We start from the raw sequence: 16,744 nt of genomic DNA, 5'->3' as shown, positions 1-16,744 counted from the left end.
AAGAGATCACTCAATGTGTTTTTGCAGCATTTGCTTTAAGAGCTACAAATACTATGGGAACATGGTGTTCAGGGGTATGATGTTTCTTATGAGAAGAATTTCATGATGCGGTAGGTAATTATGTGGACCATTAACGATTTCCAGCTTATGGGATGTTATCCGGATGAACAACACATAGATAATTATCATGCCCATACTGTCAAGATAACACAGATGTGTTCCAATTAAAGCACATATGGAAAACATCTTGGTTTGATTATCACAGAAAATTCCTACCAAATGATCACCCTTATCGCCAGAGGCCCAGAGCACCACATTGTTTAAGAAGAACTATCACCATGTTCCACTTGGCTTCTCACACAACTTCTGCGCTTTCACCATTGCTGGTGCTTCTCTTTTTATATATCATGGTTAATGATCAGATAATAAAAATTCATTTGCCATGCATATGATAAGATCATTACTCACCAAAAGCAGAAAAGAGAACAAGAGCAATGAAGAGAAGAGCGATGATGGAAGCCAACTTAGCCATGACTATTAGTTATTACTATCTTTTTTTTATTGTTTGGTATGAGTTATTACTACCTTTTAACTGTATGTGTGTGAAATGTGAAGTGTGAGAAAATAAGCCTAAGATCAACCTCTATTTATAGTGAAATATATGCTGGTGATTTACACTTACTTGTGCTGTTGTGCTGTTGTGCATTGCACAATAACAAGGTAGTTCCACAAATTGAATATGGAAGATAAGATCTAGGCCTATTCATACTTGATGGCTGGTTTCTCCACCACATATCTTTTTTACCTCTGGAAGGCTGCCACTCTATCTAATGTAACCTAAGAGGCTCCTTTGGCTTATGGCTAGTTCTACTTCGTTCACATGGGCGGCGGGTTAATTTTACTTTGTCAAGACTCAAGAAGAAAATATCTTGACCAAGTCAGACTTACACAAGTTTTGGTGATCTGTCGGAGAGTTTTTCGAAGTTCGTTGCATGAGTATGCAGCTAGAAGTGGAAATTAGGACGTCAAGGATACTATAATTGAATTACCAAACAAAAAAGGATACTAAATTTGATTGGCCATTTGCTTGAGTCTCGATACTAGGGTATAATCTACTTACCCAAACTAGATACTATAATCAAGGTCGTTACTTAACATGTGCAAGTGAACCAATTTAACAGGATCTCGATTCAAAAAAAAAATATTAAGAAAATTTTCAATATATGTATCTAAATTAGAACCTAAGTTTTTTATATTATAAATACCTTTAATATAATTTTTTGATGATGATGCTGTGAGCGAATTAACTTTGTTTCTGTTACCCAATTTTATGAAAACCGACACTAAGCTAAAACGACATGCACCAGCTTGCTTATTTCGCAAGAAGAAACAGTATTACGTAGTACATAAAAGTTTATATTATTACAACATAAACATACGTAACTAGTACATGTCATTAGGTCACTCAAAGAGTGACACAGACTTATTGAATATAGATAAACACACAAGAAAACGTTATAAGCACACAAGCAGACACAGACATATTGAGTGTAGATAAACACACAAGAAAACGTAATAAACACACAAGCACAGATGCAGTTTTGGTATATTAACATGGGACGTAGCAGATACATTTGTGAGCTGGGAAAACATAATTGCAAGATCCATGTCGAGCTCCCTCAAGGTTGATGCACTTGTTCTTGCAAGCATTACTGTTTCCACAAACTCCTGAGTCCTGACCATGTCCCACTTGGCTTTTCGCACAACTTCTGAGCTTTCACCATTGCTGGTGCTTCTATATATATCATGGTTTAATTATCAGATAATCTGAAAATACAAATAAAAACAATTATTTTCCCAGGCATATGATAAGATCATTACTCACCAAAAGCGGAAAAGAGAACAAGAGCAGTGAAGAGAAGGGCGATGATGGAAGCCAACTTAGCCATGACTATTACTACATTTTGAATTGTTTTGTGTGAAATGTGAAGTGTGTGGAAATAAGCCTAAGATCATCCTCTATGTATAGGGAAATGTTGGTGAGTTAGTTTTTACTTGTGTATCGGACAATAACGTGGTAACCCCACAAATTAAACATTATTCAGTTTCTTCTAGTAGACAATATGGAAGATAAGATCTTGACCTATTCATACTTGATGGCTGGTTTCTCCACCACATATCTTCTTAACCTCTGGAAGGCTGCCTCTCTATCTAATGTAACCTATGAGGCTGCCTTGGCTTTGAGCGAGTCTACTTCGTTCACATGGGCAGCTGGTTATTTTACTTTGTTAAGACTCAAGAAGAAAAGATCTTGACCAAGTCATACTTACACAAGTTTTAGTGATCTGTCAAAGAATTTTAGGAAAATTTTTGGGTTCACCCCTAGGAGTGAATTCATTCATTCACCCCCTCTCATTTTAGCTAATGAGAATCTGCCATGTAATAATATTTTAAAATAAAAAACAAAATTAAAATTACAAAATTAAATACTCAATCAAATATTTTATAAATATATAAATAATGTATATAAAGATTAGAATTTATAGTTTAGTTTTCATTTTTATTTTTTTATAGGTTTATAAATTATGACTTAGAGTATAAAGATTATAATTTAGGATTTAAAGATTATGATTTAGGGATTAAGGTTTAAAATTCTGAAAATAAAACAAATAATTATGTAAATATATATATATATATATTAAAAATAAATATAAATAAAATTTAATATTATGTTTGGGTTCACTATTTCCAATTTAGGGTTTACTTTTTTAAAACAAATTTTGAAAATAAAATAAATAATTATGTAAAAATATATTTTTACTAAAAATAATTCTATATAAACTTTAATATTATGCTTGGGTTCACTATTTCCAAATAAGAGTTTAATTTTTTTCCATTAACAAAAATAATAATTTAATATTATGTTTGGGTTCACTATTTTCAATTTATGGTTTAGTTTTTTTCATTTAAAATTTCGAAAATAGAACAAATAATTATGTAAAAATATATTTCATTAAAAAATATTTAAAATATGCTATTCTGGTAAGCTTACCTTAATTGATTTTATTAAACGGCAGATTCTCATTGGTTAAAATAAGAGGGGGTGAATAAATGAATTCACCCCTAGGGGTGAACCCAAGAATTGTTCAGAATTTTAGAGTTCGGTGCATTAATATAGAGCTAGAAGAGGAAATTAGGACTTCAATCAAGGATACTGTGATTGAATTACCAAACAAAAAAGACTACTATATTTGATTGGCCATTTGCTTGAGTCGCAAGTAATAACAACCTAGACACTATGATATAATCTACTTTCCCCTAACTAGATAATATAATCAAGGTCGTTTTTAACATGTGCAAGTGGAATAATTTAACAGGATCACAATTCAAAATAATTTTTTTTTTTAATTTTTTTTTAATATGTTTATAAAATTGGAACCTAAGTTTTTTTTTGTATATATACCTTTAATACAAATTTGAACAGAACCTACATCAACTTTGAAACAGTGTTCATTATAACGAAGTTGTGGTAGACTAGTGGTTCCCACTTTTTTTTTTGGTAAAAGGTTAAGTTTTATATGATTTTTGTTTTTTTAGCAGACAAAATTAAAACAAAGAAAAACAGATTAACCAAAAAATTACAGCAGATTAACAAAAGTGATAAGAATAAAGCAGAAACAATTAAGGGAATGGAGCCGGCTAGGGAGATGTGGAAGTTAAAACCCGAACCAATCGAATTGAGAAAACACCAATCACACGCAAAAAACATGGACCATTATGTTTTTGCCGCAGCTCGAAGAACTAGAGTTCTCATCGTTGTTGCCATGAGCCTCCTCCCGAGTCCGTCCTCAAAACCTGTGGAAGGAGAACCTACAACTTCTCCGAGAACTAATGCAATTTCAGGAATGTGTTATAGACTAACTTGCAATTGGCGACACGAGAGTCCGAAAGGCTGTCGGTAAGTCACCACCGACTGCCATTCCTGCAAAACCGAGGTCTCCAAAGGAACCAACTCCCATAATTGGAAGGTAACCGTAAAAACATTCTGGCGCCTCTATTTCCCGACCTGATTAGCTCCACCGTCTACACCGAGCCAAAATCAGAGCAATCCCTAACCGAAACCAAAAAGAACCTTAAATAAACCTCCAAATCCGAGCCAGGAGATAAGAACACACACCATCGAGGAACCCATGCCACACCGATGGAAGACAACAACAGAGCTTCACTGCCGAGACGAGAGAGAACATCTACCAAGCACCTGATGCGGGCTAGTGTTTACTTTGCGGCTTCATGTTTTAAATTTATAACCCTAGTTATCTGCAAGTGCACATCAGTGCATTATAGTACTTAGGGTATCGATCCACAGAGAATCAACGCTTTACCTACAGGACCTAAAAACCAGAATTAGTAAACAAAGTCTAAGAAGAAAAAAGGGTTTTGGATAGGTTGTCACGATTTCTATATATATATATATATATATGTTAAGAAGAAAAATAAAATTAAACTAGAAGTTAATATAAAGGATGTCTACGAGATATGATCGATTCAAATCGCATAAAACAGAGCTCTTAAAATTGATCCTAGTAAATTCTTAGAACTCGAGCCACAATGGTATGACTACGCCACTCTCGTGGTCGTAACCAACTGTCTCTCACGACCCTGACCAGTAGTTTTCCACTCTGGCTCTGGAAGGAAGAAGACGCAGGAACTTGCACAGGACTCATCAACATTCACGATTCACCCATAGGTAGGTTTCCACTCTTATGACAGAATCGCTCTTCTCAAGCTAGATCTGGTACCGAATGAAAACTCTCGCAACACTAAGTGCCAAGATCAGTCTCTAATTTGCGATGCTAGATCTATGCTTTAAGTAAAAGCTTAGAACAAAGATTTCTAGAATTCGGCTTGGTTTATCTTGCGAAGATCCCTACCGAACATACTCAGTTCCCTTCGATGGAGCCTTTAAACTCATACCTCATCATTCTAAAACGTTCATAAAGTAATTAAAAGAAAGAAGTAGATAAAAAGAGACAAGGAGAAGGAGATGAAGAAGAAGCATCTCGATTTCAAGATCTAGGCTCCGAGAAAACTTCTCTTCAAATCCTTTAAACAACTAATCTAATATGAAGAAAGTAAAAACGAAACTGAAAGACATAAAATAAAAAATGAGCTTAAATATTGCATAAATTAAAGGTAGAACATAAAGAGGTTCAAGAGAAATCTCTATCTCCCTAAACTAAGAACTAAGAACATAAGAACATAAAAACCCTAGAAAAACTAAATTTGGTGGCTCCAAAAAGGGATTCTTATGAAGGCACACGAAAATAGGTCTGCTATGATACATATTTATAGGTCTTCAATCCTGTCCACTCGTCCTTAGGGCTTTCTTCGAAGAGGAGACGAATTGGGCTTGAAAAGGGATCGTGGGCTTGCCTTTTAGTCGGCCCTGGTCGTGAGGCTTCCAACCATGGTGAATTAGGGTTTGGCCTCGGCCTGAGAGTCCTAACCGTGGCCAAGAGTGTTTTCTCCACGGTCGTGGCCCCTCGACACGCGGAGATTGGCTTATAAGGTTGAATCTTCATTCTGCGCTTGCCTCCTTTGCGAGACTACAGAACATATCTTCAGTGCATCAAGGATATCTGGAGATCTAACCATTGGATTGTCTCCAAACCAATTGCATCGGAAAGCTAGTTGTCTCATTTATCTGAAATCTAATTTTGGAGATGATCGGACGGTGAAAAGATCTTCATCAGATGTGAAACTTCTGACAGCCTGAGTTTATCCAAAATCATCTTTTGCTACATAATGCACTCTTTTTGCCTTAATTACCTGAAAATAGTCTTGGAACTACAAATACTAGAAAAACATAATAAAAACACTTAAAATAAACAAAAAACATTTGAAAAGCATTTAAAAGCGATCCATAAAAGTGGTCAAAATACGATGTTATCAACTCTCCTAGACTTAAACTTTTGTTTGTCCTCAAACAAAGCAAGATCCAAGCCTAGAAAGGGCCTTTAACAGAAATCATAGGGAACTCAAAAATCATCAGAAACCATACTCCTAGACTATAATCGATCATAATGCATCTATTGGGTGTAGCCTAGAAACTTCTCACCAAAATACAAGCATAACTAGTCCGTTGATCCGTCATGCGAAAGTCTACACACTTAGACCTAACTTTCAGTCAACTAGCTCTTAATATTCATGAAAATTTTCAGTGGTTCTCATCAAAAGAAAAATAAACAAGGAAAAATCAAGGATATGTATTCAGAGAGCTTTTTAGAGGTGAGGTTTAAAGTGTTTAGGGTTACCTTAATCTCTGAAAAAGCATGATATTATGCAAAACAACAAGAAAATATGGAGCTATTGATGTCCACAGTTTCCAGTCATCTTTTTCTTGCCATAAGATCTCTGATCTTCTTCTTCAGGTTCTCCTTATAATTCTCCCAGACTTAGATCTTTGTTTAGGTTCTCCTTATAAAACCATAACTCCATAGATGAATATAGTTGCCTTTGCTCCAAATAATTTTGACAATCTAAGACTCTTTAGACTTTTGTTTCCTTTCTTTTCTATTATCTTTCTTTCTCTTTCTCTTTTTTTTTCCATTTTTTTTAGAAAGGGGAAACGATTTTTGATAGAGAGTCTTAGAGACACACGAAAATTACCATTAAAAATAAGCTTTCTGAGGCGGCTAAAGATTGCTCCTTCCTAATTCCATTCAGTCATTCTCTTGAGTGACTGAAAACTGTGTCGTTCTTCCCTCTCCGGCGTTTTTGCACATATCTGCTGATATAAACTAAAGAGAGGATACACGAGGTTCAAAAATAAAGGTTTGGGGTTAAGGGTTTGGTACCAGCTGAAGATGAATTGGCCATCTAGGACAACAAAGAGTGGTAAAAATGAGGAAAAAATATGTCCTAGATGTATAACATGATGCCTGTCTAAAATCAATGATGAGAAAATTAGATATCAATATTAATTCCAAATAAAATGAGCTAGTAGATCCTGTCAGAAAGAATCTCCATGAATAGAAGTCCTCTGTTGGGAGTTCGTATTGCAAGTATCCTAGCAACCGCCTAGTTTAGTACTAACCACAAAAGAGCTGTCATGCATAGTGTAAAGGCATACAGGTTGGTAATCATCATATATTTTTGTCATCATTCCCTCAAAACGTATTTATACTTTGAAAACACTTTGAAAATTTGATTTTTTTTTTTAAGAGAAAATTGTAGAATTCAAAGACTCATAAAAGAAAGGTGGTTAGAGAGGGATGAAATCCTCCTTTGCCGAGATGTGAGATAAATCAGAGTAAGGATGAGAAAAAAAATATGCAATGAATTGAAAAGATAAAGAAAAAGAAAACTTACCTGGACGTATGGTGGTGTGGTGATGGTAAAGGGTGGTGGACGGTTGAAGGTGTGAAGGGGAATGGATGGAAGTCGTCATGCCATCGATCTGGTACAAGAAAATTCATTATAGGTCGAGATGGTACGACCGCAGGTCGAGCAGGTACAACCATGGGTCGAGCAGGCATGATCGCGGCACGACCGCGGGTCGGCCAAGCACGATTGCGGGTCGGACACCATTTTTTTCAAAGACCTAAAACTAAGAAAAACAAAACCGAAAATTAGTAAGAAATAGTTGTCTTAGAGTCGATTTACTAATCTCTGAAATAGTGCAGATGAAGACGATTGGATTCCCTGGCAACGGCGCCAAAAACTTGATGCGGGCTAGGGTTTACTTTGTGGCTTCATGTTTTAAATTTATAACCCTAGTTATCTGCAAGTGCACATTTGTGCATTGTAGTACTTAGGGTATTGATCCACAAAGAATTCAAGCTTTACCTGCAGAACCATAATTAGTAAACGAAGTCTAAGATGAAAAACGGGGTTTTGGATAGGTTGTCACGATTTATATATATATGTATGTTAAGAAGAAAAATAAAACTAAACTAGAAGTGAATAAGTCGATGTTGAAATAAAGGATGTCTACGGGATATGATCGATTCAAATCGCGCAAAACAAAGCTCTTAAAATTGATCCTAGTAAATTCTTAGAACTCGAACCACGATGGTATGACTACACCACTCTCGTGGTCATAACCAATTGTTTTTCGCGACCCTGACCAGTAGGTTTCCACTCTAGCCCTGGAAAGGAGAAGACGCATCTCGATTTCGAGATCTAGGCTCGGGAAAAGTTCTCTTCAAATCCTTTAAACAAGCTAATCTAATATGAAGAAAGTAGAAACCAAATAGAAAGCCATAAAAGTAAAAACTGAGTTTAAAGATTGCATAAAGTAAAGGTAGAACATAAAGAGGGTTCAAAAAAAATTTATATCTCCCTAAACTAAAAACGCTCCCAAAAGGAATTCTTATGAGGCACACGAATATAGGTCTGCTATGATACATATTTATAGGTCTTCAACTCTGTCCAGTCGTCCTTAGGATTTTCTTTGAAGTGAAAACGAATTGGGCTTGAAACAGGGTCGTGGGCTTGCCTTTTAGTTGGCCCTGGTCGTGAGGCTTCCAACCGTGGTGAATTAGGGTTTGGCCGCAGCCAGAGACTCCTAGCTCCTAGCTGTGGCCAAAAGTGTGTTCTCCGCGGTAGTGGCCCTTGGATCTGCGGAGATTGGAAACAGAGACAACACTAGGAGACTTTGGAGGGTCTTTAATCGGGGAAAAGTGAGGCTTGCCACCACACCACCACCGAGGAAAGCAAGAGAAACGCCACCGACCAGAAGAACTCACAGAAGAGAGCTGAGGGAACTGCCGGAAGGAAAAATGCAGTCAACAAGAGAGAGAATTCGCCGAGGAGTACGAGGCGAACAAGGAGAAGAAACCGACCATGCGAGAAGAAGACTTCCATCCTCCACCGCAAAGACCAACGACGCCGTTGAACCTGCGCCACCATCGTGAGAGGAGCCACCAACGAAACCCTTACTCTGCTGCAACCACAAACACTGATGGGAACCAGATCTAGAGGAGAAGAAGAAGAAACTAACGGTGCTTAGGAAGCCACCGGCGCCAGAGAAGAGAACAGATCTAGAAAAGACTTGGCGGCGGGCGTGAAAGGGAAGAGAGAGGCGAGAGAAAAAAAAAAAAGGTTTTATTTCCCAACCTATTCTCTTTATCTAGTGGTTCCTACTTGTACAGGAATTGTCCTATTGGTCTAAACCAAGATTGATGTGCCCATTTGAAAAATCGATGAGTGGTTTAGACGTTTAGTCGATGGTATCACTCATAAGTTAATATCATATATGTGTAGCCGTATACTTTTTTTTTTTTTTTGCTATGAACGTCAATCTATATTATATATATAAAGTAAAATGTTCTCTCTTCTTATGATGCCACATCATTTTTTCAAACTCTAAAATTTTGACACATCATCAATTTATTAATTAATTTATAATTTATTATAATTTGTGTTATTATACTTTAATTCTCATGGTAACAACTAACTATCATCCATTAATTTAACAAGAATATGAAAAGACACTCTTTATAAATAACAGTTTATATATTAATGTATTTATTCATTATTATTTTAAATGATTTATTTTATTTATATGATTCGATAGATATGAATAGTAAACCATAAAATTTTAAGATAGCCGGATTTGGATCCAGTTTTGCCAAATCCGAGAAACAAATCTCGGATCCAAAATTTTTAATATCTAAAAATATCTAAATTTATTTTAAAACCGTTATAAAACACTAGAATATAACAAAAGACATAAATTTAAAGAAAATTAGAACAATAGATTATAAAACTAAATGCATATTAACGGGTAAGGAATATTCGCACGAGTTTCAAAAAGCTCGAGTGACAATTATATCATTTTCTATTTTAATTATTTTTGTCATTTGTAATAACATATCATGTAATAATTTAAAAAATAAAATTTATTTTTTGAAATGACTACTTAAATAATAATATAGAGATGTGAGAATGCATATTTTGGGAAACAAATTGTGGTATCACAAAATGTTAACATGTTCAACCTAATATTTGAAACATAAAATGGGTGAAGTTTCCCTTAAAAAAATATACAGAGCTCAGGTTAGAGAGGTGACATTGAGAATGGCTAGAAAAAACAAAAAACATGAAAAAGATAGAAATTTCAACGGTCCAATATGTTGTGTTTGGTTTAACATGTTGCATTTATGAGAGAGAGAACATGAGAGAGAAAAGGAGAGTAAGAGGGAGAGGGAGAGGGAGATGGAGAAGGAGAGGGAGAAGGAGATGGAGAGGGAGATGGAGAGGGAGATGAGTGTAGAGAAAAAGAAAGATTATGAATATATTTCAGAAATACGTTAGAGAATCAAGATATTTTCAAATAATTTATTGTCTATTACATATATTTTTTTCCTGAATACAACAATCAAAAATTGTATATATTCGAAAATCATAAACCTATATAAATATAAAGATATCTACAAGTTAAATTTGATTTGAAATTTTAATTGATATGTTATTTGATTATTTTCTAAATGTTGTATATAAAATTATTAAATACTAAAAATATATATATAAATTGAAATACAAAATTTAATGAAAAAAATTAATATTGTAGAATTTTCTTTTAAATATATTAATAAATACAATACAAAATTTCGCGCGAAGCGCGGTTCAGTCTCTAGTATCATATAAATGAAAAAGCTACTACAAAAAGCAGACCTATTACAAAGCTTTCTTGGCAAAAAAGAGAGATAAAAAAGAAGGAAAGCCATACAGCGATGCAGTGGCGGACCCAAAAAATGTTTTTAGGGATGTTAACATATATTTTCTTAATAATTAAACTTAGAATTAATCATCTTTCAGGAAGAAACCCTAAAAAATTAATACCATCTGAGCTTGAACTCAGGTTTAGGGGGTTCAACCATAGAAACTTTAACCAAATTAGCTAAAATAACCAACTGATTGAAGCTTACATTGGCGATGAGGAACAATTTTTTCAAGAGAACTCATCTAATCTAAAGCACCTTAAGATTTTCGAACTGGCGCTTCCGTCTTGAAGATGATGGAAGCAGGGATATGTTGGTGGTTATGGAGGACATTATTACGCTTTCTCAAATGTGGTAAATGCATGGCTGCACTACAAGTTTTCTCAAGGTAGTCGTGTTTTTGTCTTGTATGTAATAACAACGATATTCATGCATATGTATATGTGTGAGTGACTGCTCACATACCCAACATTTACTACCTTCAAGAGTTTTCTTTTCTGTGCGGAAGTTAAAAATATTGAAAAATAAAAAAAGGGAAGCTAATGTTAAAATTTTCATTAGGAGTTATCAGGCGGCCAAAGATCAATCAGGGATTTTTTCGAGAATTTATGTATGTATATAGATATCGAACTTTATGATTAAAACTTGATAGTCCGGTTGGTGGATCATCGCCTTGTAAGGGCTGCAGAAGTCAAACTTTAATATTTTGGAAATCTTCGTTGGTGAAGTTCTTTTTTATTTTTGATAACCAAGAGGTTTTGTGCTAAAATCCGTAAATCCTCTAGGCCCGACCTCTTAGATTACTCCAGAGTAATTTTTAAGTCGAGGTATCGACCTCTCTGGTTAGTTGGTGAAATTGAGTCTCTTCTTTACACTATATTGCAGGCATAAATCCTATACCACAAGAATAGTGATGTAGAACTTGTAGATCCAAATCTTACGAGAGTTTCATATATACTCAATTCATATTGTGGGAAAATGTTAATATGTAGTCATAAAAATTGTTTGAGAGTTAGTTTGTTACTCTGTTTTTCAAATAGTGACATGTTTGTTTTACAATTAAACCTTTAAGAATTTATTATGATAAATGAAATACATTCTCAAAAGATACGTTGACATCGGTTGTTTCTGTTTATCTAGACTCAAACAAAAGAAACTTTATTAATTTCTTTTGGTTAATCACTTAATCCTACTTGATATACTGCTAACAAAAAGAAAGAAAAAAGAAAAGGAAAAATCTTACTTAATGGTTGAATAGTTTTGTGTTGCAAGAGTCCACTAGTCACTTCCTTAACGGCTGCTGCTTGACGTCGTGTTCTTTAGTATCTAAAATTACGAAAAACACCATACATCAACATTCTGATTCTTACATCTAATTAAGTATGGTTTGTTTCAAGGCATATGCTATTTTACTAATTTTGAAACATTCAGTTATATAATAAAATAAAATATGACTATTCGAGCAATTCAAGTTTCGGTTATTTCGCTTTATTATCTTAGTCAATGAAGTTTCAGTTCAATTTTGCTATTTTGGTTCAGTTTCGATAAAATTAGTAACTTTTGCTAAACCTCTGATCAATTTGGGTGAAATTTTTTGAAGTACAAAAAAAACTAGTCCTTTAATAATTCGGTTGGATTTCTTGGTTTTGAAAGATTAACGACTTTTGTTTTGGTCAAGGAAAGATTAATTAAAGACTTTATGTGCCCAAAAAAAGGATAAAATAAAATAAAGAAAGAATAGAAGACATACATGTCTAAGCATGTGATTCTCTTTCTGCAAAGTGGAGACCTTCTCTTCAAGGTCAGTGTTCTTCCCCTCCAAATCATTCACTCTTTTCTCCAACTCGTTCACGTACACTTTCTTCCTCTCTCTCGCTTGTTGTGCAGACACTCTGTTCCTTAGCAACCTTTTCAATTTCCCATAATAACCTTCACGTCACCTGCTCTAGTCTAAAACATGTAGGGACTTTTTCGTCAAAAACCAAAGTTTTTATGATGGACTTACCTCTTCAGTCTTCTACTCTCTCTTTCCGCAGGATCTTTCCCACTGCTTCTCTGACCTTCTCTTGAGAATTTAACTGTCTCTGATCTCACCAACGACTGCTCTCCTACGTCAAGATCTTGTAATTCGCCGATCTTGTTATCGCTGTCTAAAAACAAAACAAATGCATGAATTGTTTTTCTCTATTGTGGAAACAGAGGAAAATCATAGCACACAATGTTAGAAAATTAGTTGGCTTAAAGATTATTTTTTCTTTCTTTTTTTGTAAACTGTGAAAATTTCGGACATTTGGTCCTTAATTTCTTATGGTACAAGACCAGCAGTAGATAATACTGCATTTAATCTTTAGAGCGTACATCACCCATTTCGAGTATGATCGAACTAGTGATTATGAATATTCTCATAACTACTAGACCACCACACACCCAATTGATGAAATGTGTGACATTACAAAAAAAAACAAACGAGATTAATTTGTTTTTTTTTGGTAAGCGAACGAGAATAGTTTATTCCAAGAAAACCAATAAGTTAAAAGACCAAAATGTTTACTGTGACAAAACTCGCAGTTGAGGAATCACAAAATGCACAAAAACCCAAGACGAAAAAACACGAGAGAAATAATTTTAAAAAGTAATGGAAATGTCAATGTGTTAATGTAAAAAGAATGCAAAAAATAAAAACCTTCTTTGACATCTGCACGAAGAACAGAGTCAGAAAACCTCTCAGTAGTCATCCCTATTGCTTGATACGAGAATATGAATATATATACGCTTCTACAGTTTCTGTATACACACAACGACTATACAAATACGTAGAAATATACGTATTTGCGATTTACTTAAAGCGAAGAAGAGTACGAAGAAGTAAGAGTTTACTTTAGGTGAGATGAGATAGGGAGAGAGAGAGAGAAGTTTCTTGGCCCAATGCGTGAAATTGGAGACAGATATGTTCTGATCGGACGGCTATAAAGAGGATAACGTAGAGGAATCGGAGCCATGGGTTGGAGCGAGGTGAATGAGAGATAACCGTTAGATGAGAAGTGAATCACGGATCGTACGGCTGAAAACGGAGCTAAAAGACTTAAGATCTGAAAATGAAAAAGAAGAATATTCATATAGACCGCCGCATTCTGTTTTGATGGGATGTATCTTCCAATATATTGTGTGCTGCTGCGGTTTTGAGGCTCTATTTTTTGGTTTATAATAAAAAAGGAACATAAAGGCTTAAGAGGAAGGTAATATGGCGAATTATTATTGGTTTGTTTATTTAAATTGATCGGTGTTGAAAAAAGGTTAACGCGGGATCGGTTGCATACTTGCATAAGATGGTTAGTGATTGCTCAATTTCGGCTTTTGATTGCGTAGAAAACAAAAAGATGTGGTCGAGGATTTACTGGCACAACCGGTCGAGAAATGGTTTCGAAACTACATCTTGAGAGGATTGACAGAGCACAGTGGTAAGTTTTTTTTTTTTGTAATTGTTTATAAATTTTTGAATATATTTTAACTCTTATTGTATTTTTCTGAACAATTGTTTTAGGTGTGGCCGAACCCTCTCCGATACCATGAAATCATATTTTTCCGAGCTCCATGCCAATTGTTCTCCAGTCCCGACTTATATTAAGGTTCGTGGTATGTTTTGGTTATTTTTAAGTTTAATTATTTATTTTTTTAGTATTGTATAGATGATTTTTTCTCTAAATTTGTCTATTTAATTGCAGCAAAAATATCACTTCAATATCAGTGTTCAGGAAATGATAAAAGAAGTATTCTACAATAAGGAGATGTTACGACTAAACAACACCATCTCTAATTGGAAGAAACAGGGGATGCTCAAGGGTGACGACACAAGACTCATGGTCATGAATGTTTACATGGTTTTTAGTTTTTGGTTTTTGGTTTTTGGGTTATGGTTTTTGATTTTTAGATTTAGATTTTAAAATTTTAGTTTTTGATTTTGCTGTAGATTTTGGTTTTTTTTAAAACTTGAATGGTATACTCTGTTTAGTTTCTGATTTGTTAGCAATAATTATATTTTTAAAAACGTTTTTATGCATTTTCATTTTTACTGGGTATAAAATTACTAAAAATAAATATACAAATTTTTTCAAAATCATATTTTTTATTAAAAAATAATAACTCACAAAATTTTAGAAGTAATAATAAAATATCTAAATTATATATTTTCTAAAATAAAAAATTATAAAGCTATATTTATTTAATTACTTCACATTATTGTAGAAAAATAAATGATTGAGAAAAAACAGAAATTAAAAAAAAAAATTTACGTTAACTTCATTTTGAGAAACTCATAAATAGTGGTTTTTAGTTTCTATTTAGAAAATGTAAAAACTTTGAAAAAAGTTTCCCTAAAATTTAGGAAATCTATTTATTCAAAAACTTGAATGGCTAAGAAAATGATTTTTTTTTGAAAAATAAAAACCAAAATCTGTTCCAAAAACTGCAAACCAAAATCTGTTCAAAAATCTGTTCCAAAAACAGATTAGTTTTTCATAAAAGTTTTTTAGTAAGTGTTTTAAACTTTTAATTTTAATTTTGTATTTTTATTTAAAATAATATTAGGTGGGACTTTCTAATTAGCTAAAGTAAAAGGGGGTGAAAAAGGGATGAACTCAAGAATTGTCCTTATTTTATTTTTATTCAAGTATAAATAATTATTTGATATATATATATATATATATATTCAAGTATAAATAATTATTTTAATATTTAGGCCTTACGTTAGGCTTTCAAGGCTTTTAAAGCATTAAACATTCTTCAAAGTCATTTTTTGCCGAACATGTTTTTTTCTATTTTATTAAGTCTTTTTTTTTACAACAACAACACCATTTTATTACGATTGCGGCAAACGACTTTCCTCGAAGGATAGCCAGGCCGAAGCCGCGACGTTTACATGGGAGAAGCTTACACCCCGTGCCCGGGCGGCTTTAGACAGCTTGTCGGCGTGGACATTACGAGCTCTAGGAACATGAGACAAACTAAACGATCTAATGCAAATAGATAAAGACTTAAAATCCTCTAGTTCAGCTGCAAAAGTAGGCCAATCCAAGGGATTCACTTTCATGGCAATCAAATCAGAGCAGTCCATGTCAGGCGGGAGTTCATCCATGTTTTCAAAAACCTTTTATTCCTTGCTTTCCATAAGAACCATAAGACCCAAGGGTAAATAGGAAGATGCTCGTCGCTTAGTCCTGATTCACGCGCTCTCCAAAAGAGTTAATCAAGGTTACCGTAGATGGAGGATTAGGGAAAAATGTTTGGAGCTGAGGGGATCGTCGAAAGGGCCCAAACTTTCTTAGACGGCGGGCATTCAAAGAGCATATGGTTTATCGTGTCCTCCTCAGCCCCGCATCTCGGGCATCCTTTTTCACGCCCTATATATGTGTCGGGCAAATAGACGTTGACACGTCGCCACACTACCATTAACGCATTGCCTCACAAAGTGTTTGATTTTGCGTGTGGTTTTTAATTTCCATGCCTGCGCCTTCAATATCGAAGTGTTTGGTCCCTGAACAGGGAGGCCACAGGTCAGACGAGATAAGGTTCTCACATTCCAATATCCTGAATTAACACTATAGTTTCTGAATTTGTGTGAATCCAGCTATACCCATCTCTCAAGACAACTTGAATCGGACGTAACCCTAAAATAAGGGTAATCTCCTCGGGAGAGAATAAATCTCGAAGCCGATATAGTTTCCATTGTTTCGTCTCGAAGTCAATAAGAGTTGACAAAAAGAAATGGGTCCCCACCTTATGAAGTCCCTTCGAGGGTCTAGCTGGGTTGTCGGGGATCCATGGCTCGGACCACACACATGTGTCAAAGCTAGACCCTATGATTTTCCGAATACCCGATGCGAGAAGGGGTTTTGCCCCCAACATGCTACACCATCCGTAGGAGGGTTGGTTAGAGACACTAACTTCGAGAGGATTGCAAAACTTAAAATATCTCCCCTTTAAGACCCAATATAAGAGGGAATCTGGGAATCGCAAGACTC

The 16,744-nt window shown here is 34.7% G+C and overlaps 1 protein-coding gene, 1 long non-coding RNA gene and 1 pseudogene across 2 annotated transcripts; 1 reads left to right on the top strand and 2 right to left on the bottom strand.

Moving 5' to 3' along the window:
* Nucleotides 1–1,382: 1,382 nt before the first annotated feature.
* Nucleotides 1,383–2,015, bottom strand: LOC18022221 (annotated as a pseudogene).
* Nucleotides 2,016–11,921: 9,906 nt separating this feature from the next.
* On the bottom strand, nucleotides 11,922–13,462 carry LOC18022219 (transcription factor HY5). Its single transcript, XM_006405100.2, has 4 exons — nucleotides 13,410–13,462; nucleotides 12,733–12,882; nucleotides 12,478–12,634; nucleotides 11,922–12,053 (listed from the first exon to the last, which is right to left on the bottom strand). Exons 1-4 carry the CDS (start codon nucleotides 13,460–13,462, stop codon nucleotides 12,018–12,020), a joined length of 396 nt encoding a protein of 131 aa, XP_006405163.2. The 3' UTR covers nucleotides 11,922–12,017.
* Nucleotides 13,463–13,900: 438 nt separating this feature from the next.
* LOC112088242 lies at nucleotides 13,901–14,717 on the top strand. The gene is made up of 4 exons (XR_002900414.1): nucleotides 13,901–13,963; nucleotides 14,094–14,185; nucleotides 14,269–14,353; nucleotides 14,450–14,717. It is a non-coding gene; the product is annotated as an uncharacterized LOC112088242 (long non-coding RNA).
* Nucleotides 14,718–16,744: the final 2,027 nt, after the last annotated feature.

The sequence above is a fragment of the Eutrema salsugineum genome, unplaced genomic scaffold, assembly GCF_000478725.1.
Source record: "Eutrema salsugineum unplaced genomic scaffold, Eutsalg1_0 scaffold_15, whole genome shotgun sequence".
NCBI classification, from domain to species: domain Eukaryota; kingdom Viridiplantae; phylum Streptophyta; class Magnoliopsida; order Brassicales; family Brassicaceae; genus Eutrema; species Eutrema salsugineum.
Note: the sequence above shows the minus strand (reverse complement) of the source record. Positions and strands in the feature narration are given on the sequence as shown.

Bases quoted from the DNA above. Each gene is read 5' to 3' on its own strand.
- LOC18022219 (XM_006405100.2), bottom strand. From the start codon at position 13,462: ATGACTACTGAGAGGTTTTCTGACTCTGTTCTTCGTGCAGATGTCAAA. The intron at 12,635-12,732 runs GTAAGTCCATCA...GAAATTGAAAAG, and splicing joins GAGAGTAGAAGACTGAAGAG to GTTGCTAAGGAACAGAGTGT. The intron at 12,054-12,477 runs GTATGTCTTCTA...TCGTAATTTTAG, and splicing joins AGAATCACATGCTTAGACAT to ATACTAAAGAACACGACGTC.